Source organism: Gekko japonicus, unplaced genomic scaffold (genome assembly GCF_001447785.1).
Source record: "Gekko japonicus isolate JY-2015 unplaced genomic scaffold, Gekko_japonicus_V1.1 scaffold1901, whole genome shotgun sequence".
NCBI lineage: Eukaryota > Metazoa > Chordata > Lepidosauria > Squamata > Gekkonidae > Gekko > Gekko japonicus.
In genome coordinates, this window is record NW_015177070.1 from 95,810 (window position 1) to 114,261 (window position 18,452).

The 18,452-nt window shown below is 51.9% G+C and overlaps 1 protein-coding gene across 1 annotated transcript; it reads right to left on the reverse strand.

Annotated features, from left to right (window-relative positions):
• Positions 1–4,078: 4,078 nt before the first annotated feature.
• LOC107124705 (carbohydrate sulfotransferase 4-like) lies at positions 4,079–5,296 on the reverse strand. The gene has a single exon (XM_015428205.1). It carries the CDS (start codon positions 5,294–5,296, stop codon positions 4,079–4,081), a length of 1,218 nt encoding a protein of 405 aa, XP_015283691.1.
• Positions 5,297–18,452: the final 13,156 nt, after the last annotated feature.

Below are 18,452 nucleotides of genomic sequence, written 5' to 3' on the forward strand. Positions count from 1 at the left end.
GTTGGGTTAAAATTGTGCTTGCTGGTCTTCCAGAGCTTTTCATATTCCCCTCTTCAAACCTTTTCAGAACTTTGGCCCTCGTCACTGCCAGTGTTACAGCACTGATCTACCTCTTGGTCTTTCCAGAAACAAATTTTTCCCCATTCTTGCAGTATCTGCAGTTGGAGTGGGAACGTGCAGAGAAAAGGCCTGTGATATTAAACGTTGGGAGAGCAAAACAGCCCTTTCCTCTTCTCAAAGAACTGGATGCTCTTGCTCCCTACAGGAGACCTTCTCGTCTGGCCTGCGGGAGGGAAGTGCTGCGTGTGCTCCCTCGTTCTTCAGCAATATCATACAGGGCTTCAGCAGCTGTTGAAGCCCCCAGACTGCACCTGGGAAACCTGGAGTGCAGAGACAGAATCAGTCATTTCCCTCAGATTGTGAAAGGCTGCTATCAGCCCTGGTTGTGCTCCGGCTAAAGATCTTGTGGGGATCCTGGAATCTTGTGCTCCAGCTAAAGATCTTGTGGGGATCCTGGAATCTTTCTTGAATAGGCAAAAAACTGTAACCAAGTGAGTTTACTAGTGGAGATGCAGGACCCCCAGAAGCCTTTTGACCCCACACATCGCAGGGTGACACAGGTGCCTTAATCATACCCACTTTAGCAACACCCATTTAACATGCACCGAGTGTCATTTCTCCTTTATGGAGGTAGTTGTGGGCCATCATCAGTGATGTAGGGGTGACGCTGAAGACTCAGCGCACATGTTGTAGAAACTGTTTCCAGTGGGTACACGTATTACTTGTGGCCAAAGAGCCCTGGCTGGCTGCAAGTGTCTCCCTGGTTGCACCCCCCCCCCCAACCCCCGGAGCTTGAAAGACTGATGGGCGTAGTATCACTACTAGTAGTGAAAAGTGGTACCTGTAACAGGCCTCCTTGACTTGCTCCAAGGTGGTTGTCAGTCAAAACCAGTGAGAAATCACAGTTCTAAAAATGAATTGAGAAGGCGGCAGCAGGGCCATCTAAGCAGAGCATCAGCAAAACCACAAGTCGTAGCCAGAATATCTCATGTCTGTGAAGGCATGAAGGGGGAAAGTCTAGGCGTCACTTGCCCCGCGGAAGAAGCCCAGCTGGCCCACAGCCTGGCATCCACAATCGGAGGTGTCCCGGTCAGGGCTTAGGTGGCAGATCTTAGAGGACAGAGGCAGTGGCTCATACGGAGAAGGTGTCCCCGTGGCAGTTAGGACCCAGACTGTCTAAGGCTTTGGAGGTCAGGACAAGTAACTTGGAAGCAAGGCTGACAGCCAGCAGAGGTGTTTGAGAACAAAGCAGATATTCTGTGTGCACAACAGTTAAACCTCTCAGCAAACATGTTCTGAATCCACGGAAGTTCCTAGTCTCTCTTCAAGCATGTCCCCATATAAAGGCCATGGAGGTAATCTGATCCAAAAGTCCGTTGAGAAAATCTCAGCAGAGAGACCATGATGGGTAGCTGGTCTATCAGCACCAAAGACGGCGCTTTTGTCTACAGTTGTAGCCGGACCACTCAGGAGCAGCGCTGTACCGGGGGGGGGGGGGGGGGGCCCCATTTCCCAACCAAACCGGTGATTGAGCCTCCCACCTCCGGCATCATCTGTTTTATATCCCCTTTTGCCCCGTTCATTACTGACTTCAGCTACTCATTGGGTGAGGTTGCAGCTCTGCCTGGACATGGGGAAAGTGAGAAATAGAACTGAACGTCACCCCAGAGTTGATTTGGAACAGCTGCGTAAGAGGACAGATACTGTAGGATGCAGTCGAGTGCAGAAAAAGTTGGCAATGGGGAGGAATAATAGAGACTTGATGTAGATATGCTGTCTTAAGTGCTACAGACACCGGCGTAATGTCATGCTTGCCTGTATAGCACACTGTAAAGGAGGGTTCCTCCGTCTTCAGTAGCGCAGTTCTGTCCACAAGCATTTCCTTGACCACCAGCACCATCTGAGGGCAAGCCTTCCTTTCCTCTTACCGCTTGGTGGGGGAGGTCATTTCTTGTGAGGATAACTACCCATTCTTTACAAAAACAAAGAACTCTGAACAACTACAGAAATGATGAGTGAACAGGTACTGGTCCATGCCAGTGTCCTCATTGTCCCATCCCCCCCAATGGAACGGCGCATGGGGGGGGGAGATTTCTTGGGCATTAGGGGTGAGGATTTTCTTGTACAGCTTTTTCAAGTTTTTTTGAAATATGAACTCTTAATCTAGAGATTCTGACTATTGGATCTGGTCGGCTCATTGTAGGTGGATTAAAGAGGGCTGAGACACTCAAGATAAATGGCAGCAACAACTGCCAAAGAGGGTTACTTTCCCTGGGCTCTTGCACATGAACATTTCTGCACAGGCAGCTTAAGGCAGGGTCAAGAGCTCCTCCTTTGAAAAGAAGCAGAGTTCATCTGCTTAGATAGTTTATGCAAAAAAAGGTCATGTGGCATCCTCAAAACTAGCAGATTTATTGAACTGTAAAATGGAGCTCGCTTCATCCAATGAGTGATGTGAATCTGAATCACCAGGATATATAAATGGCAGGGGAGGGTGCAATCTATGGGGAAGGACCCCTTTGAGCGACCAGAGTGGGGTGGGGGAACTGTTCTATGCCAAGGAATGGGATGCCTGCCCGTGAATGCTGCTCTGTCCTAGGAAGCTGGTGTTGCCTATCTATTGAGTGCTGGTCTGGAGAAACCCGGATTCACGTCCCCTTGACCTGGTGGTGTCATGTGGCAGAGGGCCTGACTCAGCCCACTTAATGGAGCACACCTGCTTTATTCCGACCTCCACCCCCTTGGTGGGGTTTAAACTTCCATTCCGTATCCTACCTGAGTGCTTCCTCTCCCTCATGAGCTGTTGGGGAAGTGCCAGGAATGTCTGTTGTACGTTCTTTGGCGCAATGTTTGTGTCCTCTGGCCTTGCGTGAAGGGGTCCCTGGGCTTTCTTGGGGACTTCCTTAGCCAAGGCGGGGACAGACTAGTCCCTGCCTCCTCACCCGCGTCCTTGTATGGTTGAGAATTAGACAGCCTGGCGAGGGCCACTGTGTCATGGGAGCCTTCCTTGGGAGTGGTGGCACACCCGCTGCGCTCTGTCGGCCCCCATCCTCACGTGTTCCCCTCAGGTATTACGGGGGGGTGGGCAGAGTGCATCTCTGGAGAAAGACAACTCTTATCCTACCTTTGCAGCCTCATTTAGGACATCAGAGCGATCCTGCTGGACCAGGCTACCTAGTCGGTTTAGTCCAGCATCCTCTATCACGCAGTCGCCCTGATGAATGCAAAGGTGGGTCTCAGTAATATCCTGCATCGTCATAACCCCTTGAGATATCCCTCAAAACAAGTCTGATCAGCATGCTTGCATGCCCAAACGCCTCTCATACTTTCTGGCAGTATCATGCAGTTACTCCGGGGAACTAAAGACCCAGCTTGCCCACAGGGATGGTGTTCAAGCTGGGGTGACCAAACACAGCAGCCATCCTGCCATGGAGGGGCACAGCCAGGCTCAAGGGGTCCCCCAGTGCCCTCTCTTGTCTCGTGTGTGAGGTTCTATGTGAGCTGGGAGAGCAGTTCACTTGTTGCCGGGGGAGGGGGTTCCTGTTGTTATCCTCCAGTGTCACGTTCCTGGGGGTTTCCACTGGCTGGTCAAGTTGCAGGATTTCTGTCTGGCTAATGGATGCAGCCGAATCCTTCACCGTATACAGGCAATCTGAGGGGAACTGTCTGCCACGTGCAACGACAGCCTTCCTGACTCATAGATAAGGAGCTTTGCCTCAAGTTTATTAATATTTTTATTAATATTTAAGTTCTTTTTATCCTGTTTTCCCGCCTCGAAAGGGCCCAAGGCAGCTAAAAAGTGTCAAAGAATTAAACACAGAATATATTTATTAAATGTCCTTGTTTGATCTGTAGGTGAGATGCAAAGTAAGCCAATCAGTCCACCTTGTTTGCCAAACAGACAGTCAGCCAAGGACTTTGTTAATACAAAAAGATTCTGATGGGATCCTAAAGCTGGTCCGTCTCCCACAATATTTTCAGGACGGCAGATGCCACCTGCGAGCAGGCTCTGCACTGACTATGTGGTTCTTGCCTGGCATGGCAGGTCCTGCTTCTGGAAGCTCCAGGAACCTGAAGCTGGAGGTGACCCTTTTCCCGGCTGGGCAAGGGACTTCTGAGGATGTAAGAGGCTCAGTGACATGTTTGTCTGTTCTGCCTCCGACCTTACCAGCCTGTAGCCCAGTACCCCCATGGCATCCTCACATGCCTCCTGCAGCTTTGCCACTTTGGGATAAGGAAGGGTCTTCCTCCAGGCCTGGGACACATTCACTGCATCCCGGGACCCAACATCAAAGGCCTCTGTGCCAAGACCGTGCCCGTGGGTGATGTTGTGCACCCAGGACTGGAGGCGGGGAATTAAATGGAGCCCTGCGAACCTGTACAGCTGGACAACCAGGGCTAGGGGGTCCCGGACAATGTCTTCATAGCGCACCAAGAGGTAGCGGCCCTGGAGGTGGCTTGGAAGGGCACAGCTGCCCTGGGTGTACATCTCAAGGTGACTTTTGCAAATCTCCCGCATCACAGCATAAGGCTCCGTTTTCCTCAGCTCACTCCTGTGCCCCACCACAATGCCGCTGTCCTGGGCCAGGTCGCCTGCCGTGTGCTCGCGGGAGCGGAAGACAGCCCTGGGGTCCCGGACCAAGTGAATGATCTTGAGGTTCAAGGAAGGGTCGGCAAAGAGGGAGTTGAGTGCTTTGAGGTTAAAGAGCCGGACCTCCTTCAGCACCACGTGGCTGTAGGTCTTGCAGGCCTGTGCTACCTTGCGGAAAGGGTACTTGCCACAGAGGGTCTTGCAGGCCTGTTTGGAGATGATGTCGCTGCGCTGGAAAAGGTGGCACGCCGGGGGGGAGCACAGGGCCCGGCTGGCCTCCCACTGGAAGAGCGCCCTCTGGTTCCTCTGCTCAGACATGTAAGCATCAAAGACGGACATGTCGCACTTGAAGACAGACCGGACGAGGTCTCGCACCGCCATCTGCAGCGCCTTGGCGCTACTCTGGTGCATGGTGACCCACACATGCCAGGCTGGCTCCATCAGGTAGAAGACGTCCGGATGCTGGCTGAAGATCTGGCCCACAAAGGAAGACCCTGACCGCCAAGAGGAGAGGATGAGGATGTGCGTCTGGGCCGGCTCCTCCTTCCGGGGACTCTCACAAGTGTGGAGCTGAGAGAAGCAGATGAGAGCTGTTGCTGGCAGGGCCAGGATCACAAGCACTTTCAACCGATTTATCTTCAGCATGGCAGCTGGGAGCCTGGGGGGAGGGGGAGAGAAAGGAAACGTCTGGGAGGGCTGAGCCTGTGCAGCTCCCCATGGCCAGTTGCTCTTGGCATTGCCGGCTCTCCACCCCAACTCTTCTGGCACCTGATTGGAGCAGGGGGCAGAGCCGGGGGGGGGTGGCAAAGGGCAGCACCTGTTAGACTCGGGGGGGGGGGCAGCTAGCAACGCCTGCTTTCCGTTTGCGCCTATGTCTTGCGCCATAAGGGAAGGCAAGGCCTGTTGCCCAGAGGGGGCACCCTCTCTCGTGTGTGTCTCTCTGAGTCGCCAGAGTTACCTCCCTTCAGCTGTGCTCTGCTCCCATCCGAGCTCCCATCCATCCCACCTTACAAGCAGACTCTCTTTGCAAAGCCAATTAACACAAATGCCCGTTGGGGACTGAATGTATCTTTCCATTCAAGGCTGATGAAGAGTTCCGTGTAATTGAAAAATGTGCACACTTCTGCTCAGAAATGCAAATCCAAACGACGCCCAGGATGTTTGCATTTCCCAAGGAGCCAGGGGGCTGGCTGGCTAGACTCTCTTTCCAGTGGGACGGCTCTTCTGATGCCATGTAGCCAACGCAGTGATCTATGGGAAGCACCTGCCAGACAACCCTCTCCTTCCAATGGGCCCTGCCTTTGAGATGAGAGGACTGTGCAGAGGGAAGGCCTGCCTGGCCAACCACCTGGAGTTCTCTGAGGAAGTGAACCAAGCCAAGTAGGCAGCAGTGACACCACCCCCCCCCAGTAGACCTTCTGTACCTGGACTTTCAGAAGGCTTTTGACAAGGTGCCTCACCAAAGACTCGGCGGTCCTGGATAAGAGGACGGGTCCTCTTAACTGGGTTAAAAATCAGTTAAATGACAGGAAGCAAAGAGTGGGACTTGATGGACAGTTCTCACAGTGGAGGGAAGGAAGGAAGCAGTGGGGGGCCCCACAAGGATCGGCATTGGGGCCGGTGCTGTTTAGTTTATTCATCATTTATCTGGAGAAGGGGTGAAGTGGGGGGGGGGAACTGGCCAAGTTTGCGGATGACCCCAGACAGTTCAGGAGGGGGGAAGCCAAGGCTGGCGGGGCTCTGAACTCTGACGGAGGGAGGCTCTCCACAGGCGGCCACCCCTCTCCTCCATGGGGGCGCCCGCCTGCCTGTGGCCTCCCGCTGACTCACACCCCCACCCGGCCCGGCCCCCCCGGGAGTGGGGGCCCCCCTCCCACTTCTCCCCAGGCACCCCCCCTGCTCCTCTACTGGGGCAGGTTTTCCCTCCGAGTCCCCTGTTGACCAATCACAGGGTCCAACACGATGGGGGGGGGGGAGAAGGGGAGTGTAGGCCCTGTGATGGCCACTCTAGTGCAGGCTTCCCTGGAGCCACTAGGCCACACTGCTCTAGGCCTGGGGCCATAACAAGCCCCAAGAGGGCCTCCCCAAATGGGGTGAGGGGGTGACAACGTGGCAAATGAAGTTCAGCGCTGGCAGGCGTGAGGCGAGGCCAACTGGGACAGAGAATCCCAACTTCACGTAGAGGCTCGTGGGGGCCTGAACCCGCTGAGCCTGGGGGGGGGGAAGGTCTTGGGGTCCTAGTGGTGGAGAGAGCTGGATGGAAGTGTCGACCCCCCCCCCGTGTGTGTGTGTGCGTGCCGCAGCGGCGAAAGGGGCAAACTCTGCTGGGGGCTATGAGGAAAGGGGTGGAGAAGAGAACGGCCGATACGGCCATGCCCCCCTGCGTATGGCTCTATGGGGCAGCCTCGTTTGGAACCCTGCATGCCGCTCCGGTCCCCGTCTCTCCAAAAGGGCATCGCAGGGCTGGGGGAAAGGGCAGAGGAGGGCAGCCACGAGGATTGGGGGGGGGTTGGAGCACCCTCCCGATGATGAGGAAAGGCCGAGGAGGAGTCCCTGGGGCTCTTCGGACGACTGAGGGGAGGGAGGCATGATGGAGGTTTGCAAAATGATGCATGGGGTGGAGAGAGTGGACGGAGATGATTTTTTCTCCCTCTCCCAAAAGACCAGCAGCACTCCAGGGCATCCAATGAAGCTGGTGGGCAGTAGGCTCAGGATGGACAAAAGGAAATACTGTTTTACGTAGAGAGTGATAAAACCTGGAATTTGCTGCCAGAAGATTTAGGGACGGCCACAGGAATAAACAGCCTTAAAAGGGGGATAAGATAGTTTCATGGAGGAGAGGTCCATCAGTGGCTACTAGCCATGGTGGCTGAGGGGAACCTCCACATTCAGAGGCAGTTAACCTCTGAATCCCAGAGACAGGAGGCAACATCAGGGGAAGGTCTTGGCCTCTTTGCCCTGTTGCTGGCCCTCCAGAGGAAATGGCTGGCGGCTGTCTGATCCAGCAGGGCTCTTCCCATTTTGTTGATTCCAAGGCTGTTTCTGCTGTCTCATTCCTCACAGCGAGAAACCAGCTTTCTCCATTCTGAGTCCTCACAAGGGTTGCAGGAAGCCACGCAGTGGGGCCAGGAGGAGTCAGCCTGTGTTGACTGCAACAGGATGCAACCTCTGGGAGTGGTGGGATGGCAGGCAGTTAGGCCACCTTGCCTGGGGCACGAGGCCTTCCCAAGCACCACATGTACATGGCCAGGGCAGAAGAGCCTGGGTGCGAATTTGCACTCAGCCATGAAGCTCCCTGGATGGTTGAAGATGAAATGCAGGGCCTTGGAGCTTCCTGGGCAGTGTGTAGGACAAATAATAAACTTCCGGGAATACAGGAAAGCTTCTTCACCAAGACCTTGCTCTCAGTTCTAAAAACGTGAACAAAAAGAGGACACGTACAACCTTAACACAACAGTAATACAAAGGCGTCTCTCAAGTCAAAACTCACGGACAGAAGGCAGCCCAACACATGCGCAGTTAATTCCAATAAATGCCGGCAAGCCAGCTTCCCTCACCGTGAGGTCCAGTGCCTGGAACACTCTGCAGTGTTGTTCGGCTGGCCAGGGCCTAGCCCCATTGCCTGGTCATTGGAGTAGGATGCGTGGCTGTGCAGAGTGTTTCCCCACCCAAATCCCTGCACTCCCACTTGGGCTGCCTCCCCGACCTAGCCGAGGGCTAAAGAGGTCATCTGCTGCCATCCACTAGAGCGGGGGCGTCAATAAGGCCCCTGGCTCTTGTCCTCACCCTTTGACGCTTGAGGCCCCTAAAGTTCCCAGCTCCCTCTGTCTTGTCTTGGCCTGCTTCCGCAGGAAGCCATTCTGGGCTTGCAAAATTACAAAGAAAATACAGAACGGATTTTTCCGTTAAGGTCTCTGCACCCAGATCAACTACTCTCGTGTTGTTTCCCACAATAGAAACAGTGCTCTGGGACTGGAATGACAGCCCCCAGAGTAGAATGACACTCCCTAGGAATAGAATCTGTGTTTGGGGACTGGAATGACAGGGCGCAGAGTGGAATGACAGCCCCAGTGAGTAGCAGCAGCAGCATTCTGGGAACGTAGTTCCACTCTGGGGCCCTCATTCCAATCCCAGAATGCTTCTGCTACTCCCAGGGACTGTCATTTCACGCTGGTGGCTGTCATTGCAGTCCCAGAATAGTCTATCTGGGCCCAGAGACCTTAATGGGAAATCCATTCCACATTTTCTTTGCAACTTTGTTCTGCAATGTATTTCAAGGGAGTGGAGCTCAAGAAGTTTCACTTTCCAGTGTTTGTATAGTTGCAGCTGTTGCTTGATGGAGTTGTCTCCTTACAAATACAGGGATGATGTTTTGAGCCAGCTTGTCTGTGCTGAATGGACCAGAGAATGGGTGCCTGAGTAAGTACTCTAACCTGGGAACCCACAACCAAAGGGGGACATTATACAGGAGAGTCATTTGCCACTCTGAGTACACCTTGCGGGGGGGGGGGGGGGAGGCCTGTGCCCAGCCATTTTATGTTCCTATGCTCAGAGCATGTTATATTTTTAGTTTCTGCTGTGATCCTTGTGCTTTTTCTTGATGTTTTATTTTAAAAATTGCATTGCCAAACCCTGCTATTCCCCAACCTTTCCATTTTAGGCAGGCATCTTTTTTGGGAGGGGGGGAGGTTTGGGAGGTGTCAGTTATCAAACACTGTTAACTAAACCCAATAATCGCAAGAGTTTTAAGCATATTTGTATTTTAAATTTTAAAATAATATCTTCGTGTTTGTATCTTTTATGAAGTTTATACCTCTGCTACCTGGCATTACATTTTATGACCCCCATGACCTGGCCCCACAAAGCCCCATTTATGTCAGATTCAGCCCTTGCATAGAGTTTCAGGACCCTCAGGCACTTTTCTCTGCCTCTTTAGCTGACCAGAATGCTTTTGATACTCTCCCGCTATAAGGCGCAAAAGCCACTGTATCGACAGGGAAAAGTTCAATTAACCGGGGAGCGAGTGGGCAGAAGGGTGAATAGGTACAGATTTATGCTTAAAGAAAGATTTGTTATGGAGAGCAAGTCAGCAGTGTAGGTGGCATGTTAAGTGGCAGAAGAAAACAGAAACCCGGCCGAAAGACCAGCCTTTCTGCGCGGCCTGATGTGAGATCTGAGGCCGACCTTCCAGGCCGGGCTCCAAACGTGAGTCCTTCCTGCGGCCGGGGCAGGCTGCCTTCTTTGCCCACGGTACTGATAGAGATGCAAGGCCTACCTGGGGAGACGTTGTCGGTGTGTGCTGGCAAATGAAATGCTGAGCTATGGGAAAGGAGGGTCCTCCTTGGCCAGACACTCCTTGTTTATTTTTGTTTATTTACTTACTAAATTGGTTAATCGTATTTGTTCCATCCCTGATAATGGAGTAAACCACAGCCCAGCAGGGCAGCCAGCATCCCTGGGATTCTCCTTGAACTCGGCTGGCGGCTAAGCAGGTCTAGAAAGCTGATGCGGGGCCCCACAGGGCCCCACCCTGCTGCCAGGACCTCGGTTGTTTGGGCAGAGAGCCGGCCCTGGATGCCAAGCGGAGAGCTGGGGTGTGCTGCTGTTGGCACAGGTGCTGGGGGCTGCCCGCTCCTGGCCTCGCCTGTACACGGCCCCTCCAAGCAAGAGAAGAAGCAGGAAGTCAGCCGTGCTGGCACTCACCTGGAGCGTTCCAGCCATCTCCTTTGAAAGTTCATCCAGCCTCTACTTTCGACTATGAGAGCAGGGCTGCTGGGGGCACACACACGCATGCGCAACCCCCTGGGTCAGCACCTGAGGGCCTGAGTTGACGGGCAACATACTGCTGTTGTTGCACTGGTGCTCCAAAAAGAAAAAACAACCCACTCATTTGGAAGCTGCAGTGGAAAAAGCCCTCTGTGTGGAAACAGCCAAAATTAAACTGGACTGGCGCTTGAATAAGCTAGCACCCACCAGGTGTTCAGTGTTACAATCGAATCCTGCCCCTCCCACCAGCCACAAGTAGAAAATGAAGACGTCACCCTGGTACTCCAGGCAAGGCGACTTTTCTTTGGCCAATTTATGAGAACTGCACACAATGCGCCGACCGTACGCATATATTCAGGGAGGCCTTTGTGCCTGTTGGGCACTGGCCAAGTCCTGTCTCTCTCGGGGTTGGTTCCTGCTTGACAGTCCCACATTTTTAAGGGGCTCAGAGAGAAATCTAGACCAAATTGGACCGTGAGATGCAGGGGTGAGAATGCTGGAAACGGGTTCCAGTTCCCAGTTGGCCATGAAGTTCACCTGGGTCCTTGGGCCCACCCCTCTCGCCTCACCTCGCCACATCGGCAACCACTCGCAGCTCGGATCCAGAACCCGCCCTTCTGTCCTTGAGTGGGGAGGAAAGGCATCCTTGAGCCATACTGACATGTTTCAGCCCACAGTGAATGACGCTCCCTCCCCTCCAGGAAACACCAAAGAACACAGGCCAAGCCATCCCGTACCAGCCTGCTGACCCTGAACAGCCTGCAAGCTTTACCTCACCCATTTGCCACCCGCTTCCCCCGTGGTGGGTGCAGTTTGCACCTGGTAAAGCGGTCCACTGTCCCCTCCCAACAGATCCGGGTGCCTGCACTCACATCCCGACCCCTTCATGGATACCAATGCAGCTATTGCAGGCATGCATAGACACCCACACCCCGTTTCCTCCCCCCACGCCAGCTTCCAGCCAGCCTCTCCCTTACCCACTGTGTTGTTCTCTGCCACCCTTCTGCTCCGTGTCTCCGAGGAGGCTCTCCCTCCTTGGACTGCCTGCCACGGCCAGCAAGAGACCGTCCTGCCTGGGAGCTGGGAGAGCGCAAGACTGTGGTGCTGGGGGAAACCAGCCTCCTGTGAGCTCCAGCCAGGGCACCACCGGGAGGCGGGGAGGGGCGGTATTAAGCTAGACTGGACTCCGCCTTGAGGGAGTGAGGACAGCTTGCCTTGTGGAAGGATGGCCGGCCAAGCAGCACCGGCAGGATCCCAAAACCACAGCTGGCAGGCATCCCAGTCCGGGGAAAGAACAGGTATGCCCACGCAGCCTCCTGAAGCGGCAGCGGCGGCGATGTTTGGCAAGCCTCCGGGTGGCTGGGACACACCAGGAAGGGGGGGGCACATGGCCAGGCCTGAGAGCCATCCATATGAAAGAGAAGGCCCAGAAAGGTGGACTGGTGGCCGGCCAGAGTTCCCGCCCATTCCTCCCTGTGGGTGGGGCTCTTCCTCCTCCAAGTTCTGCGAAGGCCACGGAAACTTCTGCTCCCGGCCCCCCGCTGCCTGCTGGCTTGCCCCTTTGCCTGCAAGTGCTTGCCATGGCTCTGGGAGGGTGCCGAAGCGTGTGGCTGTGGCTGAAGTGGTGCTGCTGCCCCCCCCTCCGGTGGAGCAGCCTTGCCCCTGGGGGCGGGGGCAGTGCCCTGAGAAAGGGGGGAAGGAAGGGGCCCTCCCTTGGAAGCGAGCCGTGGCCCGAGGGTCTCTCTCTGCCTCCTTTGCCCCACCACCACCACCACCACCACCTCCCTGGAGCATTTCCACAGGCGGCCCTGGAAGCCAGCAGCGGCTCCTATCTAGAGCTCCCACAGGCAGGACCTGCAGTGAGGCACCTGCAGGCAGCTCTGAGCACAGCTCCCTTGTGGGGGTGGCTCTGCCCGGCCAGCCGGCTCCTCCTGACCCATCTGCCCTGCTGCTCAGACCGCATCCTCCTCCTCCTCCTCCTCCTCCTGCTGCTGCAAGACTGGGGAGCGGCCAAATTCGGCCCAGGAGGACCAAGCGCCCGGGCAGGCGGCCAGCAGAGTACGGCCCCTGCATGGCTGGGCTCTGAAGGGGGGGCAGGCCCTCCCACCCCCCCACCCAGCCTTTCTCTGGGCCAGGAGGGGAGAGAGCAGAGGGTGCAGCGGGATGGCCGCGTGAGGGGCGCCAGGAAGAAGGCCATTGCCCCCCCCCTGAAAGCCCTCTTGCTGTCCCGAGTGCCACCTCCCCCTGCCACCGCTCGCCCCGTGGCCCGTGTGTGGCCCGTTCTGTGTGCAGGGCCTCTGGCCGCCTCTCCCCCTGTGCTGAGGCCGAGAGAGAAGGGAGCTGCCACTGAGGGCAAGGACTCTGTGCCCACGCCACGGGCAGCTCTCACAGCCCTTGCTTCTTTTCAGGGAGGCCTGAGTAGTACCTGCGGCCCTTTCCCCAGCTACGTGCGCACAACCCCAGGCTGGGCGTTTGGGGGGGGGGGAGTTGTGTGCTCCTTGGGTGTACATGAGGGTTCAGTTCAGACCATCCCATCGTGTGCAGGCAGGGGGTGGGGGGATGACCTCCTCCCTCGCATCACCTTCCCAACCTGGAAAATGCCCTGGAGAGAAAGCGGCTTGGGGGGGGGGGGGGTTGTGGTCCTGATCCAAATTTGGCCTGCATGTCTGTAACCCAGCCTAAGGCGAAGGCATTGGCTGCTGGCCACCAGATCTCACTGCTCTAGGTACTGTGCCCATATATCCTAATTATACCCCTATAAATAGTTGTGCAGCCCAGAGTGTGTTCCCTTTGCCTCCCTCAGACCCTAACCCAATTTGCCAACGGACAGGCCTGCTGAGGCTTCCGGTTTGGCCGACGCCCGATAAAGACACTAAAGGTACGGCTCCGTGGATTTTTTGTGTGTGCGGCTACTATCAGGATTTCTTAGCCATTGCTAACAACAACCTTCAACTTTCTAACCAATTTAACAGCTGGCAGTTGAAGTGCTGGCAGAAATCCCAGTTTGAAGAGATAATAAGAGACAATAAGGATATTGCCTCGGCAATTACAGGAGAGAGAAATACATGCAAGTTGGGGAACTTCCCAGAGAAAACCTCATAATATACAGTTTAATAGCCTATTGCTTTGGCTGTTGGAGACAAACATCAGAAAAGAGAGAATTTGATGATTAACACCTTAAGAGGGACTCCAATTTGCAAATGAAAGCAAGGGAGGTTCTATCATAAGAGACTGTTTGGCTGATATTGGAAACATGGGGAAGAAAAGAGCATTCACATTTGAGGAAGATAGCATTCCCCCTCAACCTAAGCAAACTAGGCTAGAAGCCTTTTTTCCTATACCATCGCATCCAAACAAATATGAGTGCTTAGAATGCTTAGAAGCAGAGGCCGAGAGGCCAGCTACAACACAGACAGCTGATGAAATAAAGGGACAGACGCCCCTTTGTAAATCACCACCTGTGACTGAGCAGATCTCTAATAGCTGGAAGGAGATGGAACTCTTAGCTCAGCAAACCTATTTGGTGGCAGAAACACTTAAGAAAATATTTACACTGCAGGAGAGGACGCTAGCTAAGCTAGAGGAATTGACAGATGCTGCCGTTGCTAAAAAACCAAAGGGTTCCCTAAAGGACAATGAGACCTCACCTGGGCCAAAAAAAGCAGATTTTAGTATTAGATTCAAGGAGGCCAACAAGAAGGAACCCTTTTCATTAATATACAATCCAAATTCCCTTGTACTGAATGTATACCCAAGGAGAGGGAGACTTATAGATTGGAGCAAGAAATGGAGAGCAATAGGCCATTTGGCAGAAATCACTGGACTCACTCCAAAAGCCATTGACCTAGTTGAGGTGGAAAGATTGGGGAATTTTATAAGGTTTGAACGTTTTCTTTTACATTTCCGCTCTAGAAAAATCCCATCCTATTTGATTACGCAAATCAATAGGCTGAATAAACTGGGCATTAGAATTCAAAGACACTTTAGAAATACTGTAAGACAAGAACTTTTCAGAGGCTACAAAATCAAAAAGCAGGAAATGCAGGAAAAACCTAGTGGACAAATTAACATAAAGACCTTGGAAACCAGAGTACCAGTCAAACCACTCAATTCTCAGGTTCTTCTGGATCTACCTGTTCCCTCTAATTTACCCTCACCTATGGAAATGCAGAGAAAAGGGATTCCAACAGATAATCTAGATGCTAAGACTGTTGCAGAAGACAACAGAGGAGAAAGGACAATCATGGGAAGCAGGGAACCCTTAGAAACGGGAGCAGAGATTGAGGCCAACCTTCTCTCTTCTTTCACAACACTGCCCATAGAGGACCAGGATTCTATATTATGCCGGCTAGATACGTTGATCACTTTCTCACAAGACAAGAACTCATACTTCAAGCAACATTTTCTTAGAAGAGCACTATTGAAAGTATGGGAAGAAACTAAAACACTTTTTAATACTAAAATGCCCAAATGCGTTTCACCACACGAAGCTTTTACTAATGCAAATTTATTTCAGAAAAAACTCATTGTACAGGTATGAAGATATGTTGAATAATAAAAACCAACTAAAGACAATAGAGAACCTCAAAAATCAAGATATGGATATGAATTGGTGGGAAAGAGCCAAATTAGAATCAAGATTTGTTAAAGATAAACAAATGGGTTTCTAAATGCTCTATGGTTCAATGGGCTCAAAATTTGGGCCATAATATTTATTTAGATCAGTGGTCTAAGATAAGGAAAACAAATATAAAAAATACCAAAGCAATTTCTTACAAAGAAAATATTTATAATATGTTTTATACATGGTTTATTACACCAGAGAAATTATCTACATCCTTATTCTATTTTCAAGAGGTTTTTTTCTCTGTGCAGATACTTATTTCCACCAACAGGGGGCTCACTCTCCCCCAACAGCTTTTCCTACATAGTCAGTAGACTTCCTGGGTTTGTAGAAAAATCCAAAAACTAAAAAAATCCCTTCAGGGACGGCTGAATTCTCCCCAAAACCTTTTGAAATGGCCTCTGCAGGGATCTGCTTCAGGCATCAAGGGTGAGAGATCAGAATGTGGGGGGGGGGCTTCTAACTGGCTCTGTCAGTAAAAGGGTGGGGGAAGGGCCCTTTCCAGGCCTATTTCAGCCTTTCAGGGAGGGAGGGAGCCTTGGGAACAGGCCTCACAAGAGTTGCCAGTGCCAGGCTGGGGGATTTCTAGAGATTTTGTGGTGGACTCTAAGAAGGGCTGGGTTTGGGAAGGGAGAGGCCTCAGAGTCCACCCTCCAAAGCAGCCATTTTCTGCAGGGAGACAGACCTCTGCTGTCTAGAGGCCAGTTGTAATTCTGGGGGGTCTCCAGGTCCCATTTGGAGGCTGGCAACTCTAGGCCTGGCAGTAGTCTAGGGTTGCCAGGTCCCCCATGACTTGCATGACTCACCTAGCCTCGGCTGCTTGCTACCGTTCATCAGCAGCCACCCTATGAAAGCCAGTGAGGTGCAGCAGTTAGAGCTTCAAAGTAGGGTCTGCAAGACCCAGGTTCAGATCCCCATCTTGCAGTGGAAGCTGACTGCGTGATTTTGGACCAGTCACATATTTCAGCCTAACCAATCTCACAGGGTTGTGCAGATAAAGAGGAGGGAATAATGAAAGCTGCTTTGGTCTCCACTGTGGAGAAAGACTGTAATTTTCCTAGGTAGAGGCTGGGGGGTGGAGATGGAAAGCAGAAGACAGAGGGGCAGATAAAGGTAGGTTAGCTGTTGGTTGGGAAGGAAATAGGGTTGCCAACTCCAAGTTGGGAAATTCCTGGACATTTGAGGGGTGGAGCCTGGAGAGGGTGGGATTTGAGGAGGGGAGGAACTTTGGACTGGTGTAATGTCATAGACTCCACCCTCCAGTCATTTCCTCCACAAGAACCACCATTGCCAGCCTCCAGGTGAGATCACCCAGAGTTACAACTGTTTTCCAGGTGACAGAGATCAGTTTCCCGGGATAAAATGGCTGTTTTGGAGGGTTGAGTCTATGGCATCATACCCTGCTGAGGCTGCTTGCCACCCCAAGCCTCACTGTCTCCAGGCTGTACCTTCAAATCTCCAGGAATTTTCCAACCTGGAGCTGGCAGCCCTAAGGTGAATTGATCTCTGTAGCTGGGAGATCCCTTGTGATTCCCAAACCGCTGCCACTGCTGCTGTGGGGGGGGGAGGAAGCAGGTTGGTGGCTAGGAGCACTGCTACCACTGCTGCTGCTGCTCTGCGGAGTGGGGGGTGAAGCAGAAGGAGGCTGGGAGAGTGATGGGGGCAGAAAGAGAGAGAAAGAGTGATGAAGTGGGGAGGCAGAAAAACAAAGAGAAAGATGACAGGTCAGAAAGAGAGAGGAAGTCACATGCATGGAGGAGAAATAGAGAGTAAGAAAAGGGGGGCAGAGGGGAGAAATAGTGTGAGAGAGGCAGGGGTGAGGAGAGGAAGCAAAGGTGTGATGAATTAGATAACCATCCCAAAGTTTCTTGTGGGTCTCCACTTGTTTTATCCTAATATGTCAAATGATTGCTGGAAATGTCAAAAAAGGTTGGTTCTTTTTTCATATGTGGTGGAGTTGTGAGAAAAGGAAAAAGTTTTGGACTTGGTTATATGAAATATTGCAAAAAAATTAAAAAGTAATATACCCTTTGTACCAGAATTGTTATTATTGAATATACTTCCAGAAAATTGTAAAAAGCAAGATTCTTATCTCATTGTACATGCTAGAATATTATATGCTAAATATTGGAGAAGGAAGGAGATACCTTCTAAAGAAGAAATAATAAACAGACTACTCGAAACTGCTATAATGGACAAATTAACTTTAATTTTGAAAGGGTATAAAGAGGAAAACTTTGAAAATACATGGTCAAGACTTTACAGTTGGATTGAAGAATACATTGAATGAAACGTGAATACAACCGAAATAGAGGACAATGAGAAAATCTATATTAAATTATGTAAAAGGTATAGTTAACATGTTTTATATTGGCTTATGCCTCCTGTAAGCCGCCCTAAGCCCGTGTAGTGGGGAGGGTGGGGTATAAATTGAATAAAATAAATAAATAAATAAATAAAACATTATAAGATGTAGAAACATACTTTTATTGAGAGATGTATGGACAACTTAATAGTCAACTCAAAGACTTGGAGATTCTCCCATTGAATGTTTGTATGTATTATTGTTTGTTTTTGTTCGTTTGTCTTTATTATAAAATAAAATACTTACTGGGGGGGGAGAGATAGAAGTACTTTTCTCCTTTTCTCACAATGCAAGAACTCGTGAGCACTCAATGACATTGCTGAGCAGTCAGGTTACACCGAATAAAAGGAAGTCCTTCTTCACCCAAAGAATGATGAACACATGGAATTCACTGCCACAGGAGGTGGTGGCAACTACAAGCATGGATGGCTTCAAGAGGGAATGGGATAAACATATGGAGCAGAGGTCCATCAGTGGCTCTTAGCCACAAGGTATAGATAGGAACTCTCGGTCTGGGGCAAGTGATGCTCTGTATTCTTGGTGCTGGGAGGAGGGCAACAGTGGGAGGGCTTCTAATATCCTGGCCCCACTGCTGGAACTCCTGATGGCCCCTGGTATTTTTGGCCACTGTGTGACAGAGTGTTGGACTGGATGGGCCATGGGCCTTACCCAACATTGGCTTCTCTGATGCTCTTACGTGCTTCTCTCATTCAGCCCACCACATCTGCCTCTGCCCCTACAACCACCCCTAGCACCTGCAAGGTAATGGTTACATTATCTAGAAGCTCCACAAACTACAAGGTCACACCAAATGGTGAGATCATATGCATTCCAAGATGTTTACAGCACACTTGGGAGGCCTCTGCGTGAGAACTGTTACGAGGTAGCTCTAACCATGGAAAGCGGGCAGCCATACACAGTCACTCGTCCCCCCCCCCCAGTTCCCAGCAGAGAAGAAAAACAGGAATGGAAAAGAACAAGGTTACATATGAACTGTAGAAACGCACGTGGATATCCATGCAGAAATGCATGGCAAGCAAGGCTTG